Consider the following 25,739-nt stretch of genomic DNA (forward strand, 5'->3'; position numbering starts at 1 on the left):
TCCCACAGGGAAGGAAACCCTGAGTGCTCTTAGGACTTAGAGAGAAAGGGGGAGAGGAAGTAGAGGGAGGGGGAGGGAAATGGGGGGAGGGAAGGAGGTAGAAATTTTTAATAAATAAATAAATAAGAAATTTCAGTCAAGAAAGCAGAGGAAAGAATAGATTTCATGGGCAGATTAGCTGAACAAAGGTGAGCTGGAAGGAGGCTATTATATGTAACAAAATAAGCCAGATATGAATGTGGGACAGGATAAAAAACAAACAATGATCCAACTGACAGAAATAACATAAATCCATAGCTATTTCTCAATAATAATTTCCATGTAATGCACTCAACTCACCAATAACGATACAGACCAGTTTGCTGGATTAAAAATGGAAAAGGGATACCATGGAGATGGTGGAAGGTCACAGCTTGACAGGAGTGGGGAAGGAGGAAGTGTAACTAAGAAGAGCATGGAGGACTGGAGGCTGTGAAATGACTCTACATGGTATTTCAGTGGTGAACACAGGTCATTACACATTGGTGAAAACCCACTGAATGTAAGATACAAAATAGGAATCCTAGTTTGGTGTGATGGTGCACATATGTATTTGTGGCATTTTGGAGACTGATGGGAGGGCAAGATTAAGGGAAAGCTGGGCTACAGTTTAAATCCTGAATTCAATAAAAAAAAAAAAGAATGAGACGGAAAATATGAGCACTAATGTGCAGTGTAGACTTTGGGTGAGAATGTGTCATTGTGGATTATAACAAATACATCACTGTGATGGAGAATGTTGACAGTAGGAAAGGGAACAATGAAACCTCTGTACCTTCCTCTCAATGTTCTAGTAAATTTAAAGCTCTAAAGAATTCTTATAAAATAAAAATAAAATCTATTCTTAGATTTAAGAAAAAACTAGATTCAACTATATATTGTCTCTAAGAAACACATCTCATTGATAAAATCAAAAAACAGAAAACATTACACCAAGAGCATTAAAACCAACCACACCAAATGTTGGGACTCTAACTTCATAAAATAAACATTAAATGGAAAAATGGGTACTCATATTAGTAGGTGAATTCAATACCAAAATCTCATATAGAAAGGTCATCCTTACTAAAAGTCAACAAAGAAGCACCAGAGTTAAACTATACCATAGATCAGACGAACTTAGCATATTCCTGTGGAATATTCCACCCAATCAATATTAACCACCATATTTGGTTATAAAATTCTTCTTAGCAGGGAATGATATCACCCAGAATGGACAGGTCTTCTCACTTCAATTAACCTAATCAAAATACTCCCTTACAAGTATGCCTAGAGGCCCATCTCTCAGTTGACTCTATAGCTCAACAAGCTGACAATAGAGGTTAACCATCACAACTAATCCCATTTTTAGAATCTAGCATTACTCTGCACTAAGTTATTAGCAAGGCCTTTATGTGTTTTAAGTTTATTGGTCCTAATTTTGTGTCTTACATTTACATTAAAAAGTAATGAGTTTTATTGCAGCATCTTCATACACATGAGTTCTTATTCAATCACTCATTACTCTTCCTGTCCACATTCCCCAGGTTGTCACCTCCTGTTTGGTTCTCTTTCCCTTCTGTTTCCAAGTCACATGTATTACGTTCTTCATCTCTCTTAAGATTGCTTCCTCCTCTCTTATGATCCCTTATATCTTCATGACCTATAAATATATAAATGCAAACACATACATATGCACAAATATTTATAATTTAAAATCTAAGTTTTTCATAAAAGAAAACATTCAGTATTTGTCCTCCAGAATGTGGCTTATTTTACAAGACATGATTTCCAGTTGCATCAACTTTCTTGAAACTACATGATTTATTCTTTACAGCTGCATGTGTCTATGTACCTCTATGTATGTTTGCTCTGTGTTTTTTGTTGTTGCTTTTCTATGTTGGTTCTCCTTCCCAGGCTGCCCTCAAAACATTGTAAAATAATCATTTTGTATACTTAATATGAGTCACTATGATTGGTTTAATAAAAAGTTGACTGGCCAATAACTAGGAAGAATTTTCAGGACAGAGACAATGCTAAGAAGAAGAACAGAGTTGTAAGGAGACTCTAGAGATGCAGAGAAAGCAGCATTGATTTCACAAAGTAAAGCTAACCAAGCCACATAAAAGAACATAGATTGAAAAATATGGGTTAAGATATAAGAACTAATCAGAAAGAAACAAATCTATCAGCCAAGATTTCATAATCTTTTATTTCAAGATTAATAAGAAGTCTCTGTGTCATGATATGGGAGCTGGCTGGTGGGATAGAGAAAGACTTGCAGCATATGGCACCCAATGTGGGGCTACATATGGCCTGAAAAAGATTCAGCGAATTTGCAACACAGAGTCAAACATGGTTTCCTGGTGGCCATAGTCTCTCAGATAGGCTAGAGGCTAGTAGTATACAGAGGCATGCCTCTTTTAAGAGGCCTTGCTAATAAGCACTTGAATAGGGTTTATGAGCAGTGGGCAGTATGCTACTTGGTGGCATGATTCTAGGTAGAAATGCCTACAGCATCATGGACACAGAAACTTCCCAGAGTTGGGGTAGTAAACATGACTCTGATCAGTACCTCTGCTGTGAGGCTAGGCTCTCAGAAAACACATGGGGTGGAGCCAGCTACCAGCACATCATGAGTTAAGCTTCATTTAAGATTTTGTTCATGCAAACAGAAAAGGTTACACATATAAAGTAAAATGGGTTTAGATGGAAAATAGCCTCTATACAAGACAGAGTGCATTTAACAATGTATGTAGGCATAAGAAAAAAAGGGTATAGTCATAAAAAATAAAGTAATAAAAAATAATAAGTCACACAAAGATAGGAAATATACAGGAAGTCTGATCCTATATCATTATTATTTTATTGTGATGTCTGTGAATTTTTTGAATGCTGATAAGCAAATGACAGATGCTGGTAGACAGGATTATGAAAGGGACTGCTGAAATAAACCAGCCTAGGAACTTTAAGAATGCCCTGAATAAACCAGTCTAGAAACTTTAAGGATGCCTTAACTTTCAACAGAATTCAAAAAAAAAAGTTTTGCTTTGGGGAAGAGGTTATACTTTTGTTTCCACAGAAAACAAAAGGTTGTGGATCCATTCAAGATTGATAAGGGATCAGATTTGATCAGAGAAGACCCCCTGAAAGCCTGCTTACAGACAGAAAGAAATCAACCTTAAATAACTACAAGACAGACAACATATATTTTACCTGCTCAAACAAACAACGACAACACATCTTTGGCAGGTTCATATACAACACATATCCCATACTTGTGTTAATGTATGTTACCTTTCAAAGTTCGTGTTTTCAGAGCAAGGGGATAAGACACCAATAAAAATGAATGACCCAGGTGATCCAGACTCTCAGATTGCCTCTGTTGCAGTATCCTCAGACTTCTGCATCGAGAACAGCTTCAAGGGTGCTGGCTGAGATGGTCCATCCTCACTGACTATTCTAACCAGGACTTTACTATTATCATAATTTTCTCACAGTCCTCCAAAGACATCATTACCTCCAGACAACAGGAAGCAGTTTAGAGAACACAATGTACCCATTCCCAAGAGGTGGGGTGGGTGGGTTTTGGTTTTTGTTGTTGTTGTTGTCATTTGTTGGGCTATAGATGTTTCTCATTACTTGGAGGGGGTTACAATTTGTTACTGGTCATGGTCAGGGAAAAAGCTAAATGAAGTTTAGATTCAGGGATCTCTTTCTGAAGGTAAAAGGAGAAATATAGTATAAAAATTATGGGATAAAAGTGTGCATTGTTGAGTTTACTTTTGAACAACCACTGTTTCAAATATTTTACATTGGTATGGAATTTTTGTATATTGATATAAATTTAAGGTTATTTTTTGTTATACTGAATTATGTTTCTACTCTTGTTGTGGTATTATTCTTATGCAGCTCATTTAAAAATGTAATGTATAACTAAAAGATGCAGATTAGTAGTCATCTTTAATAATCAAACTTGTAGTCATATTAGGTATGTTTTCAAGGTTAAGCCTATACATTCTCAGATAGATGGTCTTCAAACACTTAAAGACTTACAGAATATGGCATTTAAGATTGAATAACCTGAAGCTTTTCAGAACAGTGAGACATGTCTGCTCCTGGCAGCAACAACTTACTTCAGAAAGATAATGTAACGGGTATTGAAGAAATCTTTTCTGGAGTTTAATTTCATTGTGGCAAGGTTAGCCACTGGGCAAAGAAACTGTTCTTGCTTTGACTGCTGACAGTATGTTGTACAAACTGGATAAGCAGGACACAAAAGAAAAAGACTACCAAACTTTGCCAAGATGAAGTAGGACAGTCCTTAAAAATTCCTGCTTCATTTGGATGCTCACCTTACTAGACCTGGATGGAGGTGGGCGGTCCTTGGTCTTTGCACAGGGCAGGGAATCCTGATTGCTCTTTGGGGCTGACAAGGGAGGGGGACTTGATCGGGGGAGGGGGAGGGAAATGGGAAGTGGTGGCGGGGAGGAGGCAGAAATCTTTAATAAATAAATAAATAGAAAAAAAGAAAAAAAAGAAAAGAAAAAAATCAAAAAAAAAAAAACAATGAAAGACCAAAAACCACCCACCCACCCCCACCCCCCAAAAAAATTCCTGCTTCATAGAAAAGTCTGCCAGATATTCTAGGGCTATAGATAGATGTCCCAACATTGAAGAGGATCTTGAGTGACTGTCCAGACAGCCAGATGTCTGGAATTACATAGGTCTGAAAGCAGTTTGCACTGCACTTCCTGTTTACAAAGATACTAGTATATCCTTCTGGGGTCTTTGATGGAACTGAAGAATAGTTAGTTTTCCTTAGTTATAATAGAAGATAAATTAGTACAAAACTTTGGACTCATCAAGAGATGATAGATAAAGGAGTATTGTCTCTAAATTTTCCAAATACAAAAGGACTGGGCATTTTAAATTTAATTCTTATTTAAAATTGTTCTTACTGAATAGAGTCTCATTTTTTAAAGTTGATACTTTTCTATTTAGAAAATATCTGATAATTGTTCTTATTATATATAGTTTTAATATGTTAGAGTAAAAAATTTTTCTTTTTATTTAGACAAAAAGGGGGAAATGCTGTATAACAGTCTTTTATGCACTATTAATATGTGTCACTAATTGATTTGATAAAAATGGCCAATAGCTAGGCAGGACTTTCAGGACAGAGAATGCTGGGTAGAGGAAGGGCAGAGTCATGAGGAGACACAGATGGATGCAGAAAAAGCAGCATGGGCTTCACAAAGTAAAGGTAACTAAGCCCCATAAAGGAATACAGATTAAAATATAGGGGTTAATTTAAGTTATAAGAACTAGTTAAAACAAGCCTAAGCTATTGCTCAAGCTTTCACAATTAATAAGAAGTCTCTTTGTCACAATTTGTGAGCTTAGTAGCTGAACAGATAAAGACTCACAACATCAAACCTATGGTCTTTGTGCCTTAACATTCACAGTACTGTGATTTCAGGCTTGTAGCCATACTGGTTTTGAACCTTTAAATTCTCTCAAAGCTGTTTTTATCTTCAATATCCATCATTCTTCTTTTTCAAATGCCCCTTCCTATTCTTTCCGGGCTTTCCATTCATGCACTATCTACAACATTTTTCTCTTTCTCCTTTCCTTTTTTCCTTATTCTTCCTTTCATCTCTTTCCCCTATCCCCTTTTCCTTTCCTTCTGTGGTCTTGTCTTCCTGGTTCTTTCAACAGTCTCTATGTAATCTCTGCCTGTGTTACTTAACTTTTATCCCCTTGAGTTGTTATTCTCTCAAAAGAAGCTATATTTCTCCTGTTTTCTCCAATATCTCCCAAGAAGACACACTCCACATGTCATCTCACCACCTGCTCTACCCTGAGAGCAGGCCCACATTCTTTGCACATTTTTCCATTTTCCTTTAGTTGTTTCTATCTTAGATTTTAGTCTAGTTTTCTCTTTGGGTAACTGTTCCTTGACACTCCCTCCCATTGCTTCTTTGGAGACTGGTTCTTGCTTTGTATTAGGCTTGTGTGTTTTTCCAGTCTGCTGGCTTCTTTCTTCCTGGTGTTAGATGACAGTCATAGGCTGCCATGACAGGCTCTGCTTTTTGTCCCCAGAGCATTTATTTTTGGATATCCCCTGAGGTGGTCCTCTTCTCCCCACTGTCTCTGCTTTGCTCTTTTCCATGACACTTAGTCCCTCCTGCATACTCCTAACGATAGCATGGTCTAACCACACATGAGTCCTGTGATTTGATTTCTGACTTAAGTGACAATGGTCATCAAGCTTCCATCATGGAGGAAGAAGTTTTCCTACAGCACTTCTGAAGACAATGACCTCACTATCCTGGGTCTCCACTGTCCCAAGAGTATAAAGACCCCAGGGTGGGGCTGCAGGTTGCTTTAAGTGAGAGACTACAAGGACATGTTTGGGTCTCTACTCTACCTTCTGACTTGGATGAGGAATACTGTGTAACCTCAGAGAAACTGCATCTTAGCTTAATAATGTTTTTCCTGTAGCCAGTGCCTATCAGCTAGTAACAGTGTCCTTGAAGAGCTACTCTGGAGGAGAACATGGCAAAGGCACTGACCAGGGGATGGGGAATATCTTCATACCATGATACTATGTGTGTGGGAATGGACATAAATCTTGATGTAGCAGTGAGGAATCCTGTCAACAGAGGAATAGAGAGGAAGACCTGTGAAGGGAATCAAAACTCGCAGGCAGAGACTTCATCTCTATTGAAGTTTTATTGGTCCTTGGAGCCAAGGCTCCCCACAGCCCCCAGGCTACAGCCTGAGGGTGGCTCTGGCCAAATGCAGAGTCCACTGCTCCCCCAGGCTCTGTCCAGTTGCTCAAAGGGATAAAGGGAGATGAGATAAAAAGGGAAGTGCTAGAAACAGATCATCAGTCCTCTTTCTACCTTGAGGAGGACCTCCCTGTCTCCCAGGGTCACCAGCTCAGCATCTGGATATCCATCCACAATGCTGGAGGCAACCCTCAATGTCAGTCCTAGGTTGTCTATGTGGACTGGGTATGCCCATTGGCCAGACGCCCAGTTGCCCGGCTCCGTGGGCCATTGGCAATGGCTGGGACAGACCCTCGAGTCACCCCATTCTTCAGTTGAGGACTTTCAGGAACTGCCCCGTCATCACTGGAATCTGATTCTTCCGCATCACTACGAATGTCCTTTGCCATCTGTGAAAACAGACGAGGTCAGAGCTCAGAACATAGTGAGGAGCACTGAGACAAGGAGGGGCATCAGGAGCCAACCCTGTTAGACCTCCATACCTGACCCTTCCACAGGAAGCTGAAGATCATGCGCAGGATAAGACAGAACCAGTACACATGAAGGATCTGCAGCATCACCAGGAGCACATTAAAGTAATAGTAGCCAAAGAAGGGACTTCTGTTCTTGATGGAGTCAAACAGAGTGGAATAGAGGACCCTAAAGCAGGAAGCAAGGAGGAGTTTCACCGGTCTGTATAGCTCCCCATTCTGAGAACTTGCAAGGATCATCTGTGCTCCTGAGCCTCCCTAGTGCCCACTCCTGAGATGGTATCTCTCTTGACCTGCTTATGCTAAGTCAGTGAAGCATACAAGAGTATCAACTGGCCTTTCTCTACCACAACTACAAGGCAGTAACAAGTGTACCACTAGCCCTCCCAGGTAACCCTTTATGATTACCCATCTGTCCTTAGATACAGTGTAACTCTGTACATCAACCTGAGACTTACATACTCATCTCACAGAGCCACTGGACGCCAGTCAGAGACAATGTTCCTGAACCCCACTATACCAACTCTGCAAGGTCACAGCTCTCGTGTCCTACACATACCCTCTACCATCAAAACTAACCCTGATGCTATTTCATATGCAAGAAAGAAAAATCCAACCACACGCCCTTGAAAAATCTTTGTCCCTAGCTACTTCTTTTCTTTTCCCCGATGCTCTTATGCCTTCTAGGAACCCAAATGCCTACCCCTCCTCTCCTTTACTGCTTCTTCTGCCTCCTCTTCCTCTGCACTCTCTCCCTTCCTCCTTCTTCTCTCCTTCCTCCCTCCTCCATACTTACCTCTCCTTCCTCCACACTCATCCCCCTCCTCCGCACTCCTCCTCCATCTTCTTCACCAACTTCCACACTCCCTTCTTTAGTCTTTCCTTCCATCTTTTTGCATCTTCCTCTCCTCTTCATTTTCACTTTTTGCTCCATCTTATTATCCATCTTCTTATTATCCTTTCTTTCTTTTCCCCTTCCTTTTCTCTCATCCCTCCGACTCTTCTCTCCACCCAACCCTGTACCTAAGGGGCACTAGACAAGACCTTTATTACTGAACTTCACTACTGGTCCAGTCTTCAGCTCTTAGAACTTCTCCATCACTCTCCAACAAAAACAAGAGAGCTCTAGGAATTGGCTTGTATCCATACCTTTGCCCCAGATGACACTGCCCAGCGCCTGCTGCAAATGCCTGCCACAAGCTGGCAACTCCTGCATTTACACATCCACCAGAAAGCCCAAGCTGACAGACCATATGCCTCCATGTCTACCAAGGAGCATAAGACCCTGAAAACCAGCATGGAGCAGCTGGGCTCCTGATGCTTCCTGAAGCTTCTCCTAGTCCTGATGGTGTCCCCTTCTGGTCATCTCCTCTCACCTGCTCTGGTTCATCTGCCCCAGCTTCCCACATCCGCCTCAGTCCTCCATGGTTCCCACCTCCCTTCAGATAACATCCCATAGAATCCTTCATTACTTCCCCTGGCCACCTACCTGCATGCACCTTATCCTTCTCTCTGTTCCAAACACATGAACTCATTTCTGTTCTTCCAAGACTGGAACACACTCAAGTCTTGGAGTCTTTGCATATGCTGCTCTCTCCACCTGGACCATCTTCCTCTATGATCAGTATGGTTCTTGAGCCCCATTCATTCTCTATACACAACAGCTATCAGTGAAACAGTCCCTGAAGAGGGACTCATCCAAGGCCAACTACATACATGCCTGCTTCCTTCACACTTCCTAGTTTTATTTTCTCTTCAGTGCTGTCAGTCCCTTGTGCCTTGTGGTCTGTTGCTTGCCTATCTATCCTTTTCCTCACCTTATCAGTTAGCTCCAGGGCAGACACTTGCATTGCTCTCTCTGATATTTCTTCACTCCCTAACACAGTTCAGAGACTCAACAAATATCAAAAAATGTTTACTAGACAATTTTAGTAACCAGGCACTAAGACAGCCTCCTCCTCTCTCTTCCTGTCTTGGGAGTGCACTATATTAGTGCTGTACTCAGTTTCTCTTTCTCTGACCTTTGGGCCTTTGCATATGCTGTGCTCTGGGCCAGGCACACCATTTCCTGCCTCCTGGAAAAACTTCAGCCAACACCTCCAGTTCCCTGAGGTAGAGCACCAAGGGTGAGGCCTTCCTGGATCCTGAGCACACCCTCCCATCTCCCTGTCCCTCAGGACTCACTGGGTGGGGAAGAATATGAGGCGAGTGTAGAAGAAGACTAAGGAGAAGATGATGAAGAGAGCGTTGCACACTCGCCGAAAGTGGGAATAGTTGAACATCTTACAAGCCTGGGGAGAGCAGCAAAGAGAAATAGGTTTAGGACCAAGAATCCATGGAAAGCGGTGGATCAGACAAGGGGGATCCTTTACTTGGGGACAAGAAGCTATGGGGGGAGCAAGTGATCGAGGTAAGGTTGTATCTCCAGATCTACATAGGAAGGACCAAAAAAGAGAGAAAGTGGCAGGGATAAGTCACAGAGTATTTCATCTCCAGGGAGACTGGAGCATGGTGCTTCAGTTCCTGAAAGGCTGGAAGAGGCAGGGTCTCACATCCAAATGAGTCAGACGGGGATAAGGACTTCCTGTCCCAGAGAGACCAAGAGGAAATGGGCCTTATGTTGCTGGGACACTAAAGAGGGAAAAGTGAGGTTTCACCTCCCAGAGAGGTTGAGGGATTAAGGCATCATCACCCTAGCAGATTAGGAGAGACGGGGTCTATCAGATAGCCCAGTTGTGGCAGGGCCTCCTGTTCATGGCCAGGAAAACAGCAGGGTTGGCAGGGCAAGTGTCGAGGTGAACCCACCTCCAGCAGGTAGTCGGAGCAATCATGCAGCAGCAGCACCACAGAGCCAATGCGCAGCAAGTTGGAGCTGTAGGAGAAAGCTATCAGCCCCACGGTCACAAAGTGGTGCACCACCTGCTCCTTGAAGTCCTGCAGAAGACAATGGGCCACCACTAGGACAAGCCTCTGTGGCTGGAGAGCCCCATGCCTGGAAGTAAGCCTTTTCAGGAGATCTATAAGGCCTCTGGATCCCATACCTTCTGCCAGGAATCAAGAGCACCTCATAGTGCAACGCTGAGGCCAATTCATCCCACTTCGGCCTCTCCCCAGAGATTAGAGGGCATCGCCACCATGGCGCCCACACATCCAGTTTGACATGTAACTCATGACTCACCTTGCGTTTAATGTCAAAGGGCAGAGTGATTAGCAGTGAAATGTAGAAGCCCAGCTCCAGAAGGTACCACCAGTACAGGGCCAGATTCAGGGTCTATAGCAGGGTGAGGAAAGATTAACTGTGATGTGTGGAGGCCCCTCCCTGGAAGGGACCTGGATGAAGATTCTCCCAGGGGAGAAGCCTCATCATCTAAGCAACAAAAAGGGCAGGGCCTCATCATACAGGAGCTAGTAGGGCGGAGCCTCAACATACAGGAGCTAGTGGGGCGGAGCCTCATCATATAGGAGCTAGTGGGGCGGAGCCTCATCATATAGGCAGGGAGTGGGGTGGGGTCTCTCTTGCCTGTGACCACAGAACTGAGTTTCTCCACAGTTCACTTGCCACTCACCTGTTGTGGGTAATTTTCCCAGCACAATGCCAGTGTCCACAACCATGGCTCCTATGAATGAACAAAGGATCTCAAGCTCTCCAAAGGCAAAAGCCAGCCTCCTACCCTGGATCTGAACCCTCCACAACCAGGACCTCTACAGCCTTCCATGTACTGATTCCACTCTGCCCTGCTTTTATACTTTTCAAGCAAGGGTCTCACTGTGTAGCTCACATGGTCCTCAAATCCACTATTCATCTGCCCACAGCTGCTGAGTGTTAAGTCTGAGGGTTGGTTTTGACTGTCAACTTGACACAATTGAGAATCACTCGGGAAGGTGGGCTCAATGAGGGATTATCTTGATAAGGTTGGTCTGTGCATATGTCTACATGAGACATTTTTCCTATTTGGGTTAAATGAGACGGGAAGATGCATCCTGAATGTGGACAGCACTATTTCATGAAGTAGGCCCTGGGCTGAATGAAAAATAGTAAGCTGAACACTAACATATATGCATTCCTTAATGTCTGTTCCTGACTAGGGATGTAAGTGACTCCCTCAAGCTACTTCCCCTGCTATGATGGACTGTGACGTCGAACCATGAGCTAAAATAAATCCTTTCTCCCTTTAGCTGCTTCTCAGAAAATTCTATCACAGCAACAGAAAAAGAAAGTAGGGCAGCATGCTCTCCCCACCATAGCTCAGCCCTGCTCTCTCCCACTTGTTCCAGTTCTGCCTCCCATTCCTCCCCCGCAGATTCATTCACTGCAGATGGTCAGCTCCCAGTGCAAGGAGGTCTTCAGTAAGCTTGTGGTTGTGGGATAGGCAACCCTCAGGTTTACTCACATGGTAGAGGACAGAGATGCCACCCACGAAGGAACACAGATAGAAGACAAACCTCCAGCTGCAGAGGGGGAGGAAGCTAGTGAGGCAGCTGCCAAAAGAGCAGTGTCCAGGCCCCAGTGGTGGAGCTTCATCTGACAGGGAGACTGAAAAAGGGTGGGGCCTCACATCTCAGGGAGTCTGGGAAGAGGAGGACCTCGAGTGACAGGGAGGCTAGGGAGGGGTGAGGCCTCATCACCCACAGTCTAGAGTGGCAGGGCTTCATTATCCAGACAGATTTGAAGGGATGGGACCTCACCACCAAGGAAGGCTAGGAGGAGTGGGGCCTTATCATTCAGAAAGACTCTCCCCTGCACCCTATAATTACCTAGCTTCACAGAATTTCTTGGACAGGCAAGGACGTTCCAGGTTCCGACGTCTCCTGAACCAGCGTTGAGTCTGCCGTAGTGTGAGACCACATTGGGCAGCCAGGAGGACCATCTGGGTCTGAGCAGAGGATAATAAGGGAGAAGGGTCACAGTGGCCAGTGCTGGCCTCGTACTGTTGTCCCCAGATGCATGGGCCCCACTTTGACTCCCACCCCACCCCCCTCTGGAAGCTCAAGATCTTTCCCACAGAGCCATATCCACTATAGTGAGAGGAAAGAGAGGTTGTACGGGTGGAGAGACCTCCAGAACACTGGTCCCGCTTATACAACACACAAGTCACTGGTGGAGCCTGGCATCAAGAATGAGACTGGAGAATGGGGGATACAGCTCTGTGGTGCTTGCCTAGCATGAAGTCCTGGGTTCATCCCCGGCACAAGAACATTTATGAGGATGAGAGGCAGGCTTTTCTGCAGCCGCTTGGGGAGTTGAGTCTCACCCTACCCGCTGCTTAATTTTTATTGTCAACCTGGCACCACCAAGAATCAACTGGAAAAGGGCGTCGCAACACTGCCCAGAATAGTTTGGCTTATGGCCGTGTCATTGGTGAATTATCTTGATTATTGACTGATGGGAGAGGTATCACCCCTAGACAGATGAATCTGAGCTGTGTTAAGAAAGCTGGCTGAGCACAAGCCAGAGTAGCAAACCAGTAAGTAGTATTCCTCCATGGCCTCTGCTTCGACTCCTGCCTCAGCTTCCTGCCCTCACATTCCTCAGTGATCGCCTGTTACTTGAAAGCGTGATTCGGAATGAAACTTTTCTTCTCCAACTTGCATTCAATGTTGAGCACAGCAACAGAACGCAGACTAGGCTACTACCCCAGGCAGGCATTTAGTTCTCTGCTCTATAGACGCTAACCTGCCAGCCAGGCTGTTGGTGCATGCCTTAAACCCCAGCACTTGGGAGCCAGAGCCCAGCGGACTGTGAGTTTAAGGTCAGACTGGTCTACAGAGCAAATTCAAGGACAGCCAGAGTTACACAGAGAAACCCTGTCTCAAAAAACAAAAACAAACAAAAAGCTACTCTGTCCCCAGCCAGGATACACAGACTTCACTTGCACCTTACCCTAGAGAACCCGGTCCAGACCAAGCCAACTGGGTAGCCTGGATAGGAATGGAAGCAGAGTACAGGACAGCTTCTAGCATTCCAACCACTGAACAGACACCTTGTCCCTCTCCAGAACAGGGAAGAAACCTACTCTTCTCACCGTGATCCCAGAATCTGCTTGGTGAGTGGGCATACGGCGGATGCCCCACACTAAGAGATGTGGGGACTCATATCCCAGGAAGCCTAGCAGGCTATGACCTTGAGTCCCAAGAAGTCTGGGATCATCAGGGCCTCAAGTCCCAAAAAGCCTAGAGGTGCAGGGGCTTATGATCCAGGAATGCTGTGAGTACCAGAGCTTCCAACCCTGGGGAACCTGAGGATAGGACCTTCAAGTCTCTGGAAGACCAGAAGGGGTAGGGCCTCATGTCCCAGGAAGTCTAGGAAGGGGCAGATTCAAGCTTTGATATCTTTAAAAGGCTTCCCCAGGTCCCAAGGAGACCAGAAAAGGTGGGACTTCATAATTCAGGAAGCTTAAAAGGGGGCAGACCCTTATGGCTCAGAGAGGGTGTACCCTCAAATCTCAGAAAGACATGAGGGATGGGGCTTCAAGACCTAGGGAACTGAGACTAGGAAGGGCAGTCTCATGCTGAGATAGTAGTGGTTCCGAGCTACAGAGAGCCTGAGGAGGATATGACTGGTCTGCTAGTCTTAGCACAGCAGGAAGAGGTGGAGCCTCGCTTCCCAGGAGATGAGGGGTGGAGCCTCATGTACCAGGGAATCTGTGGACTCAGGTAGAATGTAGGAAGGGGGCACTTATGGGTGAGTTCAAGGTCCCTATGCAACCTCTAATAGTACTACAAAGGACTTCTGTTTCCAGATCCCAGGGACACCTCCACGCAGATGTCAAGAGGATGTTGGGGCTCACCTCCACGGGTCTCTGCCCCATCCTGAGGAAGTATTTCTCCAGCACTGGGTTGGGCTTCATCTGCCTCCTGATTTGATCCCGCACACCCATCCACCGGCTCAGGGGCAAGGCCACAAATCTGAGTACAAAGGGAGACATAACCCAGTAGAACTCAAATGAATGGGGTGTGACCACAGCAAGAGGAAATGGGGGGAACCTGAGGCTCAGGCAAGTGTCATCAGCATGTATGGTTCAAATCTACTGAACAGAGGGTGTGGAAACACAGAGCCAAAATGCCCACGCAGGAAGGAAATTTTCTACCACTACACTCAGCCAGTCCCTGGACCAAACCTAGGAAAAGGGACTAGCATCATCTTCAGGATAGGGATGTTCAGGCCAACTCACAGGGAACCCATGTTCCTTCACCCATCCTCAACCAGAACAAAAGTCCTCTGAGTCTTAGTCTCCCTGTATGAGGCTCCTCAAGGGAGAGGCATCACGGGTTAAGTCTGATATCCCACAATCCCTACTTCAGGGAAGGAACCTGGCTAATCAGTCCCCACATTGCCCACAAGAGGGTGCCCCAAGACCACAAATGGAGATTGAACACCATCTCCAGGGTTCTAGCATCTAAACCTCACTTAGGAAACTAGTCCGGAAGGAAGGAAGGAAGGAAGGAAGGAAGGAAGGAAGGAAGGAAGGAAGGAAGGAAGGAAGGAAGGAAGGAAGGAAGGAAGGAAGGAAGGAAGGAAGGAAGGAAGGAAGGAAGGAGCAAACAAGTCCCTCTGAATGTGGTTAACAGTTGGGGCAGACTGAGGGGCCAATGACAGTGGCACTGGGATTTGTCTCTACTGCATGTACTGGCTTTTTGGGATCCTATTCTCTTTGGATGCATACTTGCTCAGCCTGGATGTAGTGGGGATGGCCTTGGACCTTCCACAGGGCAGGGTGGCTTGCTCTCTCTTACGATTGGAGGGTGTCGGGAGAAGGTGTGTGGAGGGAGTGGGAGTGAAGTGGGAGGCGGGGAGGAAGTGGGAATTTTGATTGGTATATTTTTTAAGTAATAAAATAAAATAATAATAATTAAAAAAAAAGAAAGAAAGAAACCTGAGGCCTAGATCCATCTAGTGAAGAACTCCTGTTAGATACCATGGTGGTGGAGCAAGGGAGACCAGTCTCTATTGAGTACTTACCCCACATGGGGAAGTCCAAGCTATGATATCGTGTCTGCTTGCTTGCTTGCTTGCTTGCTTGCTTGCTTGCTTGCTTGCTTGCTACAGTCTCCCTATGCAGCCCAGCCTATGCTCAAACTGGCAATCCTCCTGCCTCAGTTTTCCCAATGCAGGGATTATAGTCATGTACCACCATGCCCAGCCTAAGATCACCACTTAAATGTGAAAATACACCCATCTGGGCTCCAGTGGTGAAGCCGGGCACAGTACCACCCTACTCTCCTGTCCATGAAGAGGTGTGGCCTTGTTGGAGGAAGAGTGTCATGTGGGGGTGGGCTTGGAAGTCTCATATATGCTCAAGCCACACCCAGTGTCTCAGTCACTTCTTGCTGCCTGCAGGACATAGGACACTCGGCTACTGCCCCAGCACCACATCTCCCTGCAAGCCACCATGTCACATGATAATGGAATAAACCTCTGAAAATGTAAGCCACTCAAATTAAACGTTTTTCCTTTATAAGAGTTGCCATGGTCATGGTGTTTTGTCACTGCAATAGAAACCCTAATTAAGACATCTCCCATCCCTATTTTTCCCAGCTCCTATGGGAAAGCAACCTTCTTTGAAGGCCTGTCTAAACTGGGCTTCCCGCAATTCCTACATACCCAGCTGATCTACAAATGTTACTGAACATGTTACCTAGACATGTTACTAAAGCGTTCTGTGTCTCCATTTCTTCCTTTGTAAAGCAGGACTAATAGTAGTTCCAGCCCATATATTGGCATCAAGCATTGAGCTGAGACATGCAGACATCTTAGAGTTGTATATGGCAGAGGTGCCTTCAAAAGTCTATGAAAGGACTAGGGAGATAGTTCAGTAAAGATATTTACCACACAAGCATGAGGACATGAGTTCAAATCCCCAACACCCATGCAAAAACCTGGATGTGGCCATATGCCTGCCTGTAACCTCACCTTTTTGGGGGTTGTGGGGAGAAAGGAGAATCACCCGGGCTTGCTAGTCACCCTGACAGAAGGTAGTAAGATAGTGACAGGAGTATGTGCTCCGACTTCTGCACACACATACATATTTAAAAAAACAATAAGTCTATGAGGTAAATATAACTTCAGCAAATGCTCCTTAGATCGCTCACATGCTGCCTGTGTTCAGGGGGCTGAGAGCTCAGAAACCCCTTGATGGTGGGAACCACAGACCAAGATGCACTTCTGGTTAGGGCATGAACCTAAAATGGGATCCTTCTGAGAAAGACCAAAGGCTCTGTCTTGAAACACAACCTTATAAGAATTGCAGAAGTCTGGAGATGTGACTGAGACAGCAGAATGCTTGCGGAGCACGAATTGGGAGTGGTAGCAGACGCCTATCATAAACACTTACAAAGGAAAACAAGATGTTCAAGGGGCTAGAGAGGTGGTGGTTCATCTGTTAAGAGCACTTGCTATATTTCCAGGAATGTAGTTTAGATGCCAGCACCCAACCAAGTGGCTCCTAACTCCACCTCTAGGGAATCTGACACCATTTTCTGACTTGTGGGACCTGCATGCACATGGTACACATACACATGCATGCATGCATGCAAACGCAGGGCTCCACCAGCCACAGCATGGCACTCACCTCTCAAAGACGATACGCACAGCCACCAGGACTAGAGCCACTGGCAAGGCAGCAAGCATGTGGTGAGGGTGGGCGAACACCAGGCCATCTCGGTCCTCCAGCTGTGCCCATGTGCTGTTGGGTGGTAACCAGTACTTCTCCTGCCACAGCCACTCATTGAAGCTGAACAACATGCTGTGGATACACAATCAGGTAAGTACAGATCAACTCAACTAGAAGCGTGCATACCGTGGAAGGGGCTGAGCATCCAGAGCCACAGAGCATTCTACTTGAAGGAACGTCAGAAGAGGGGAATACTGGGGAGAAGGCACAGTGGTTTAGAGCACTGACTGCTCTTCCCAAGGACCAGGGTTCAATTCCCACCTCCCACACAGCAACTAACGGCCATCTGCAGCTGCAGCTCTAGTGGAGTCAAAGCCTCCTTCTGGTTCTCACAGCACTGCACTCACGGTGCACAGACACACATGCAGGCAAAACACCCACACACACTGGCGTGGTCTGAATGGGAATGCCTCCACAGACTCACATATTGAATGTCTGGTCCCTATTTGAAGGACCTTTTAATTTAAGAAGAAGTAGGAGCTATAGCTTTTGGAGAAGGTGTGCCACTGAGGTGCTAACTCTAGGCCCAGTGTCCCTCTGCCTACAGGTCAGGATATAAACTCTTAGCACCAGACTTGCCTGCTGTTGGCACACTCCCTGCCATAGTGATAATGAACCAACCCTCTGAAGCTGTAAGCAAGCCCCAATTAAATATGTCTTTTCCTTCCTTAAGACCCACTTTGAGGTATATATCCAAAGGATGCTCAATGGTACCACAAGGACATGTGCTCAACTACGTTCATAGCAGCTTTGTTTGTCATAGCCAGAACCTGGAAACAACCTAAATGCTTCTTGACCAAAGAATGGATTTAAAAAATGTGGTACATTTACACAGTGGAGTACTACACAGCAGAAAAAAATAACAACATCTTGAAATTTGCAGGCAAATGGATGGATCTAGAAAACATCATATTGAGTGAGGTAACCCAGACCCAGAAAGACAATCATCATATGTACTCACTCATAAGTGGTTTTTAAACATAAAGCAAAGAAAAACCAGCCTACAAATCACAATCCCAGAGAACCTTGACAACAATGAAGACCCTAAGAGGGCATACACAGATCTAATCTACATGAGAAGTAGAAAAAGACAAGATCTCCTGAATAAATAGGGAGCATGGGGACCATGAGAGAGGGTTGAAGGGTAGAGTAGGGGAAGAGAGGGGAGCAGAGAAAAATGTACAGCTCAATAAAATCAAATAAAAAAAAAAAGTGATTAGGCAGTGGTAGGATAGCTGGACATGCTCAAGCAACACTGAGAAAAGTCACTCATGGCTATAAGGACTGGACATATTTGGATGTAGAGATTACAATTACTGTGGTGAGAGTAAGAACAACTGACATAGAGTGCACAATGTACCATGTGTGCCACAGAAACATGTCTGTTTTCACTGGGACAGGGAAATAGACTTGAGAGTGCCGATAGAGTATACAGAACCGGATTAGCAAGCCATCACCTAACAAGGACAACTAAAGAAGTTAAGAGATTAAGTATATTCCACACAGTAGCGAAACAAAAAGTATAAAAATTAAAGAATACAAAAATAAATAAAAATTCTTCTGCCTAAATGTGAAAAAAAAGTCAAACAATAAAGAATTCCCTAGAATAAGCAGTGAAGTTCCGTTTTTTCACAGCGACCCTGATTCTTTCCTTTGAGAGGACTTTCTTAGAGTTGACTGTGTATTCTTCTAGACATTTCACTGTGCACATTTATGAGTTTGTTTAAAGTAACTTCCTATAATAATCTTCACAAATATATGCATTTATTTGGCTTTTACCACATTTAATAATAGATATGGAGTATATTTCTATTTCAACATTACAGATCAATATTTTTCTTACTATTTTATATTTAATTGAATGTAAAGAAAATCGCAGTACAATTGCATCATCTGAGTAATAAGAAACCAAAGGATTTTTCTTTTAATTCTGTAGACTTTCACTGTTTTCCTTTTATTATTGTTTGATCCCTTTGTTCTATTTGTTCTCTGAAGTTAAAGTTTATTTTTTCAGAAAAAAAAAAGTACCTTCTTTTATAAGTTGCTGTGACCATGGTGTTTCATCACAGCAATAGAACAGTAACTAAGACACGCATAAAAATAAATAAATCTTTTAAAAGTCAGTAAACAATACCTCTGGTTTGTCTAAGAAAGCATTTCCATGGTTAGATCCTGGATGTTCTGACTCAGTGGTTCATCTCCAATGAATACAGAAAGAAGTAGGAAGAGCACTTGGAGGTTGCAGGGCATGTTCTTGGGGCTGCATTGTGCCTGAGCCCTGCCTTGAATCCTTTTTATCTGCTTCCTGACCACGGTGTCTCAGACTGCTCTGCTCCGCCACACCCTCCACGTGATGTAATGATGCTTTCCAAGTAGAAACCCAGGATAAAACTTTTGTCCATTAAATTGTTTGATATATGTTTTGTCACAGTGATGAAACCACTTAACTGAGGTTTGATGTCTGCTGGTGTGGTTTGGTTTTGTTTATTTTGTTTTGTTGGGGGCAGTTGTTTCATTTTTCTTTTCTTTCAAGATGAAATTTAATAGAATGAACTACATAAAAGCCAGAGAGGCATAGCAATTTATCTGTAACCCCCACCCACAGGAGGTAAAGGCAGGATTTTCCCAGAGCATGCTGGCTAATCAGAAGGGCTGAAAAAGCAAGCTCAGGTCCAGAAAAAGACCTTGCATGGATGAGTAAGGTAAAGGGCTGATGTGGGATTCCCCTCTGTCTGCTATCCAGGGTAACTGTACAGGCAGCAAGATGTCTCTGTCAATTTTAGAGTTTTGGAAGTTGCTAACAATGCACTTTCTGCTTACTTGGGTAATATATCCTTTTGAGGTCTTTGATGGAATTGAAGACTAGATAGTTATAATTACAATTTTTTAGTTATGATAAAAGATAAATTAGATATAAAACTTTAAACTCACAAAGATAGTATAAAGTATTTCCCTCAATTCGTCAAATGTAAATAGACTAAATATTATAACTATAATTCTTGCTTGAAACCATTTTGTTACATATAATTTTACTATGTTAAAGTTAAAATCTTCCTTTTCATTTAGACAGAAATGGGGAGATGATGTGGGATTTTCCTCTGTATATTATGAATATGTCTTATTACCATTGGTTAATAAAGAAGTTGCTTTGGCCTGTAATAGGGCAGAATATAGCTAGGCAGCAAACTAAACTGAATGAAGTAAAAAAAAAAACAAGGCAGAGTCAGGCAGACGCCATGTAGCCGCCCAAGAAGCAAGTTTGTGATGACAAACATCATGGTAAAATATAAAATAATAGAAATGGGTTAACTTAAGATATAAGAGCTAGTTAAGAATATGCCTGAGCCATTAGCCAAATAATGTTGCAATTAATATAGTTTTTGTGTAATTATTTGGGTCTGGGTGGCTGGGAAACAAAAATAAGTCTCCATTTACAGAGAAGAATTTAGAAAGGTCCATAAAATCAACCAAGAGCCCCTATATGCACATGCTCACATTTATGTGTGCACTCATACACACAAGTAAACATACATACAAAGTTATGGACACTACACATGCAAATAAAAACAAATCACCTCACAAAAGTAGGAGGTGGCATGTTCCTGCAATCCCAGCACTCAAGACATGAGAGACAGGAGACCCTTGGTTTCATGGTGAGGTTGAGGTCAGCCTGGGCTATGTAAGACTAACTAAAAAAGAAAAATCAAATTTACATTGACAAACAAGAAAATAACAAAATTAACAATGAGGTCAGATGTGTCTACACAAAATGCTATCTAAACTCAAGTTTGTCCCTCAGCACCCTTCCTTCTCCCTCCTCAAAGCACAAAAAGACTTACACACACACACACACTACACAAAATGTTATCAACATAAAATTCAAAATTAGCCAAATAAATTTATGATGCTTAGGCTGGCTTCTTAAAGCTACTCTTGCAAACTGGTTATCTGAGAGTTCTTTAAATCCAAATGGGGTCTCACTAGGCTCAAATCAATGGGTCAGCTGGCTTGCCCTGGAGGCTCCTGGGAGAATCTGGATATTGTCTTTCCCAGTATCAAAACTCTAAATTCTACAGTTGAGCCATGCCCCATGCTGTGGGACAATGGTCTGTATCCTGTCACTTGTATTTTAATAAAATGTTGATTGGCTAGTAGTCAGGCAGGAAGTACAAGTGGGACAATCAGGTAGGACGTAGAGGCAGATCAACTAGGCAGGAAATAGAGGCTGGGCAATGAAAACAGGAGAATTCTGGGAAGAGAGACTCAGTGTGCCACCCAGACACAAAGGACTCAAGATGAGAATGCCTCATTGATAAAGGTACCAAGCCACGTGACTAACACAGACAAGAATTATGGGCTAATATAAGATGTAAGAATTAGTTAATAAGAAGCCTGAGCTAATAGACCAACCAGTTTATGATTAATGTAGACCTCTGTGTGTTTCTTTGGAACTGAACCACCGGTCCAGAGGGACAGAAATCTCGGTCAACAACCCCAGCCACCACCTATCCAGAAGGGACAGAAATCTCAGTCAACACCCCCAGTTCCTTGCTGGGAAACTCTAAGCAGCAGTAAGATGAAGGGCTTCAAGGTTCCTCAATTTTCACGTTTTCTTTTGAAACTCAGCTCCATCTCCTCATATCTGCTATGGCCAATCTGAAAATTGAGTACAGCAAACCCCTACTTTAGTGGGTTATGATGAGGGCTAGATGAAGTGGAGGTAGGACATAGGTTGTGACTATTCATAAGCATTTCATTTTGGTTGGTTTAATTTCTGGCTCAATCATGTACCAGTTATGTAACCTTGGTAGTAGATGACTTAATCTCTCTGTGTCTCAGCTTCCCCATCTGTAAATGGGATCCATAACAATCCCTTCCAGGAGGACTGGGAGGTTGGGAATGATGCCTAGAGCTACACAAGTGACAGTGTCAATAATGGTCACCAGAGAGAAAATTGGTGGTCTGTGAAAGATTGAGAAGTCATTGGTATATGGCAGCTTCTGGAAGATTCTTTGTGTTGTGGGGTATATGGTGGTATATTATTTCTGTTTTAATAAATACGCTTGCCTGAAGATCAGAGGGCAAAGCTAAGCCACAAGAGGGCAGGCAGTGGTGGCACAACCTTTAATCACAGGATTTGGGAGATAGAGGCAGACAAATCTCTATGAGTTCGAGGCCACCCTGGACTATACAAGACTGATCCAGAAAACAGATCCAGGTGGTGGTGGCTCACACATTTAATCCCAATACTAGGGAGCCACACGCCTTTAATCCCAGTATTAGAGAGGCGGAGACAGGAGTGATATGGCTGGGTGGAGAGATAAATATAAAGGGGAAGAGACAGGAACTCGCAGGAGTGTGGAGTCTGAGGTTGGTGGAGAACATTGCAAGATTGTCCCTTTGTTTGAGCCTTGGTAGAGGTAAGATCTCTCCAGTGGCTTGACTGCTTTGATTTTCTGATCTCCATCTTGAACCCCAATATCTGTCTCTGGGTTTTATTATTCATGCATCAAGGTAGTATATGCATACATATACAAGTGCATGGGCCCATGCACGTACATGTGGAGCCCAGATATAGTGGCTATCTTCCTAACTAACTTGTTTTCCAGCTTATTTTTGAGACAGGGTCTCTCACTAAACCTACAGCTTGTCAGTTGTCCCAAGAGCTTCCTGTCTCTGATCCCCAACACTGGCATTACAGGCATGTCCGTGAGAGCTGGGGACTTGAACTCAAGCCCCTTGCACACTGAGTCAGCACCGAGGCCTTGGATGATTTTCTTCATGCCCCTTCCCCACCCCTATCTCCAGTTCTGAGAGTAGAACCCAGAGCTTTGACCAGGCTAGGCAAATGCTCCCCAGAAGACATATCCCCAGCCCTAACTAACATGCTACCATTAGCTGTGACCCTAGTCCTTCATTGGGGATTTCTAGGAAGGGATTCACCACCAAGTCACACTCCCAGACCCACAATGGTGGATTCTAAGCCTGTTCTCTACTGCCAAACCATGCCTCCACCCTCTTATTGGAGGATCATAGGCAGGCCCAGTCCCCTGGTAAATTCTAGATAAAGATTCTCTTGGGCTTAGCAATACACTTCCAGCTCCTCACTGTAGGAGTACAAACTCTACTGCTGAGCCATATCCCCAACCTTTGCTTTAAAAGATATAATCTTGCCCAGTCTGGCCTCCAGCTCTCAAATGCTAATAGGCATCTATCACCACACCTGCCATGAAAAATATTACTGTTATTTTTGCAGTGCTGGGACAGGACCCATGGCCCCTCACATGCTAGGCAAGCACTCATAATTGAGCCACCCCCTACCCTAGCCCCTGGTTCTTAAACTCAGGGTCTCCCTATGCAACCCAGGATATGCTGGCATTCAAAATCCCCCGGTCTCTGCCTCCCCAGTGCTGGGATAGAAGGTACTCAGCACTATAGTCTTTCTAGATGATTCCTAGGCAGTTCGGAGCAGGCTCACTCTGCCTGGAAACCCTCCTGACCTCCATTGTCCTTCCCTTAAAGTCTGGCTCCTGTGCTCAAGCTGGGTTGGGCCAGAGCAGCCCACAAGGCAAGTTAAAGTGAGTGAGGTCAATGGGAGAGTTAGCAGAGGTGGCTGGGCCAGCATGCTCAGTCTCAGCTTTTATTATCCTCAAGGCCCTCCTACCCCTGAGTTCCTCCCCACCCCATGCCACCCCCACCTCCCACCACCACCCCACGCCCCGCCTGCTTGCTCTTTGAAGCCTAGCTGGCCCCACTCCCAGCCAGGCCCCTGCCACCTGGGACTCGGCTGATAATCCCTCTTACTAACTAAAAATATCCCTGTATGCAAGGAGGGAGAGACCAGGGCTTTGTGCTGAAGGGGGACAGAGCTGGCCCCAACAGAGGGGCCAGCTAAGCTGAGGAGAGAGGGAGGAGGAGAGAAAGGAAAGGCAAGGGGAGTGGATAAGGAGCTAAAAGCCCTACCCTGACATGCCTAACTGGGGCCTGTGTATTTAAATTTGATCCTTACTATTCTGAAAGTCCCAATGGACAGAGATGAGCACACTCGGAACAGAAACTTGTGTCCCTCACTTCCGGGTATCAGACTATTGAAACAATGGGCCCCAAGAAACTGGAATTCCCCCAGGAATCTCCCGCTGGGAGAGAAGAAAGCCTAGAGCAGAAGCCAGAAAAGGGGCAGTGAAACATTGTTTCATAGGGCGCTTAAAACTTCTCAGACCCCCTTGCTGGGAGGACTGGAACACACACACACACACACACATGCACGCACACACTTTCAAAAATTGTTCTAAAGTTTAATGTTAGGAGCTGGGTGTGGCACACATCTGTCATCGCAGCCCTTAGAAAGCAGAGACGGGAAGAAGGCAAGTTCCAGGTCAGCAGCTTAGACTGTATTTTGAAAGGAAAAAAGAAAAAGAGGAGCAGGCTGTGGCTCAGTTGCTAGAGTAATTACCCAGAACGCAAACGCACTCACAAGGTCCTGGTTTCCATGCCCAGCACTCCACTCCGTGAGAATGGTAACATACAACTGCCAGCCCTGCCCATGGGAAGTAGAGGCAGCGGGATCAGAAGTTCAAGACTACCCTTGGCTAAACAGTTTAAAGACAGTTCATGTTACACAAGACTTTGCTTCAACACAATAAAAATAAAAACAGGACAGCAAGATGGTTCAGCAAGCCCTCTGGCTTGCCACTAAGTCAATGACCTGAGTTCAACTGTTGAGACCACATGGTGGAAAGGGGGCACTAACTCTTCAATCGTCCTCAGGCCTCCACATGGACGCTGTGACACACGTGTGCCCACACAGACACAATGGCATCACATACTGAGTTTCAGATTTTTTAGTGAGGTGCTGAGAGAGGCAGTTCTTGCAGAAGACCCAGGTTCAATTCCCAGCACCTCCATGGCAGCTCCCAATCATCTGTGATTCCAGTTCCAGGGGATCTGGTGCCTTCTCCTAGCCGTTACGGGCACTGTACATACATGGTGCACAGACATGCATGCAAGCAAAATAAAAGTAAAGGTTAAAAAAAATTAAGTGTTTTAGTGAAACAGATTCTTCAGGCATCTGCAAGTCAGGCTACGTTTCCTCCTCCTTGACTCAGCTCACTCCTCATCACCCCACAAGTCTGGGACCACAGGCAAAGTAGCCACCCTGCAGCCAGGTATGAGCCTTCCATGCAGAGAGGACCCTGTGCCACCACACCTGACCCCTTTGTCTCTTGACTGCTGGATCATGTGAACTTTTCTCCTGTGGGGATCTAGATTATAAATATTCCCCAGAAGTATACATGTTGAGGGCTATGTCCCTGGCGGGTCAGTGTTCCACGAGGAAGCCTGCTGAATGTAACTGGATCATGAGCCCTCTGGGCTCACAAGAAAATTGAGTTGCTGGTGGATTTGCAGCCTAATGCGCTACTGAGAGCAATGGAAACCTAGACGTGGCAACAAAGAAGCAGGTCGCTGGTAAAGGGGCTAGCGCTATCTATCTATCTATCTATCTATCTATCTATCTGTCTGTCTGTCTGTCTGTCTGTCTGTCTGTCTGTCTATCTATCTATCCATCCTCCTCTTTTCCCCCTCCTTCTCTTTCCTCTGTGCCTCTTCTCCCTCCCTCTCTCCTCCATCTCTCTCTCTCCCTGTCTCTTCATTTCCATCCTCCTCTCTCCCCCTTCATCCATCTTCTCTGGACCCCATGAGGTGAGCAGCCTGCTCTGCCTCATCACAAGCCAGGGACTACGACCTCTGAAACTGAGAGCCCAAAACAAACCTTTCCGCCTTCG

At 44.6% G+C, this 25,739-nt stretch overlaps 1 protein-coding gene across 5 annotated transcripts in view; it reads right to left on the reverse strand.

The window, feature by feature from the left end:
• Window positions 1-6,745: 6,745 nt before the first annotated feature.
• Window positions 6,746-25,739, reverse strand: part of Cers4 (ceramide synthase 4) — a 35,057-nt gene continuing 16,063 nt past the window's right edge. For all 5 annotated transcript variants that reach the window (XM_057766011.1, XM_057766010.1, XM_057766012.1 and 2 more), the window contains 10 exons: window positions 16,855-17,028; window positions 14,074-14,191; window positions 12,041-12,159; window positions 11,677-11,734; window positions 10,852-10,902; window positions 10,464-10,556; window positions 10,091-10,219; window positions 9,470-9,576; window positions 7,298-7,454; window positions 6,746-7,204 (listed from right to left, as the gene is read on the reverse strand). In XM_057766011.1, the coding sequence (XP_057621994.1) occupies window positions 7,028-7,204; window positions 7,298-7,454; window positions 9,470-9,576; window positions 10,091-10,219; window positions 10,464-10,556; window positions 10,852-10,902; window positions 11,677-11,734; window positions 12,041-12,159; window positions 14,074-14,191; window positions 16,855-17,027 (1,182 nt within the window). In that variant the 5' untranslated portion in view covers window position 17,028 and the 3' untranslated portion in view covers window positions 6,746-7,027. The remainder of the gene's footprint in view (window positions 7,205-7,297; window positions 7,455-9,469; window positions 9,577-10,090; window positions 10,220-10,463; window positions 10,557-10,851; window positions 10,903-11,676; window positions 11,735-12,040; window positions 12,160-14,073; window positions 14,192-16,854; window positions 17,029-25,739) is intronic.

Source organism: Chionomys nivalis, chromosome 3 (genome assembly GCF_950005125.1).
Source record: "Chionomys nivalis chromosome 3, mChiNiv1.1, whole genome shotgun sequence".
NCBI lineage: Eukaryota > Metazoa > Chordata > Mammalia > Rodentia > Cricetidae > Chionomys > Chionomys nivalis.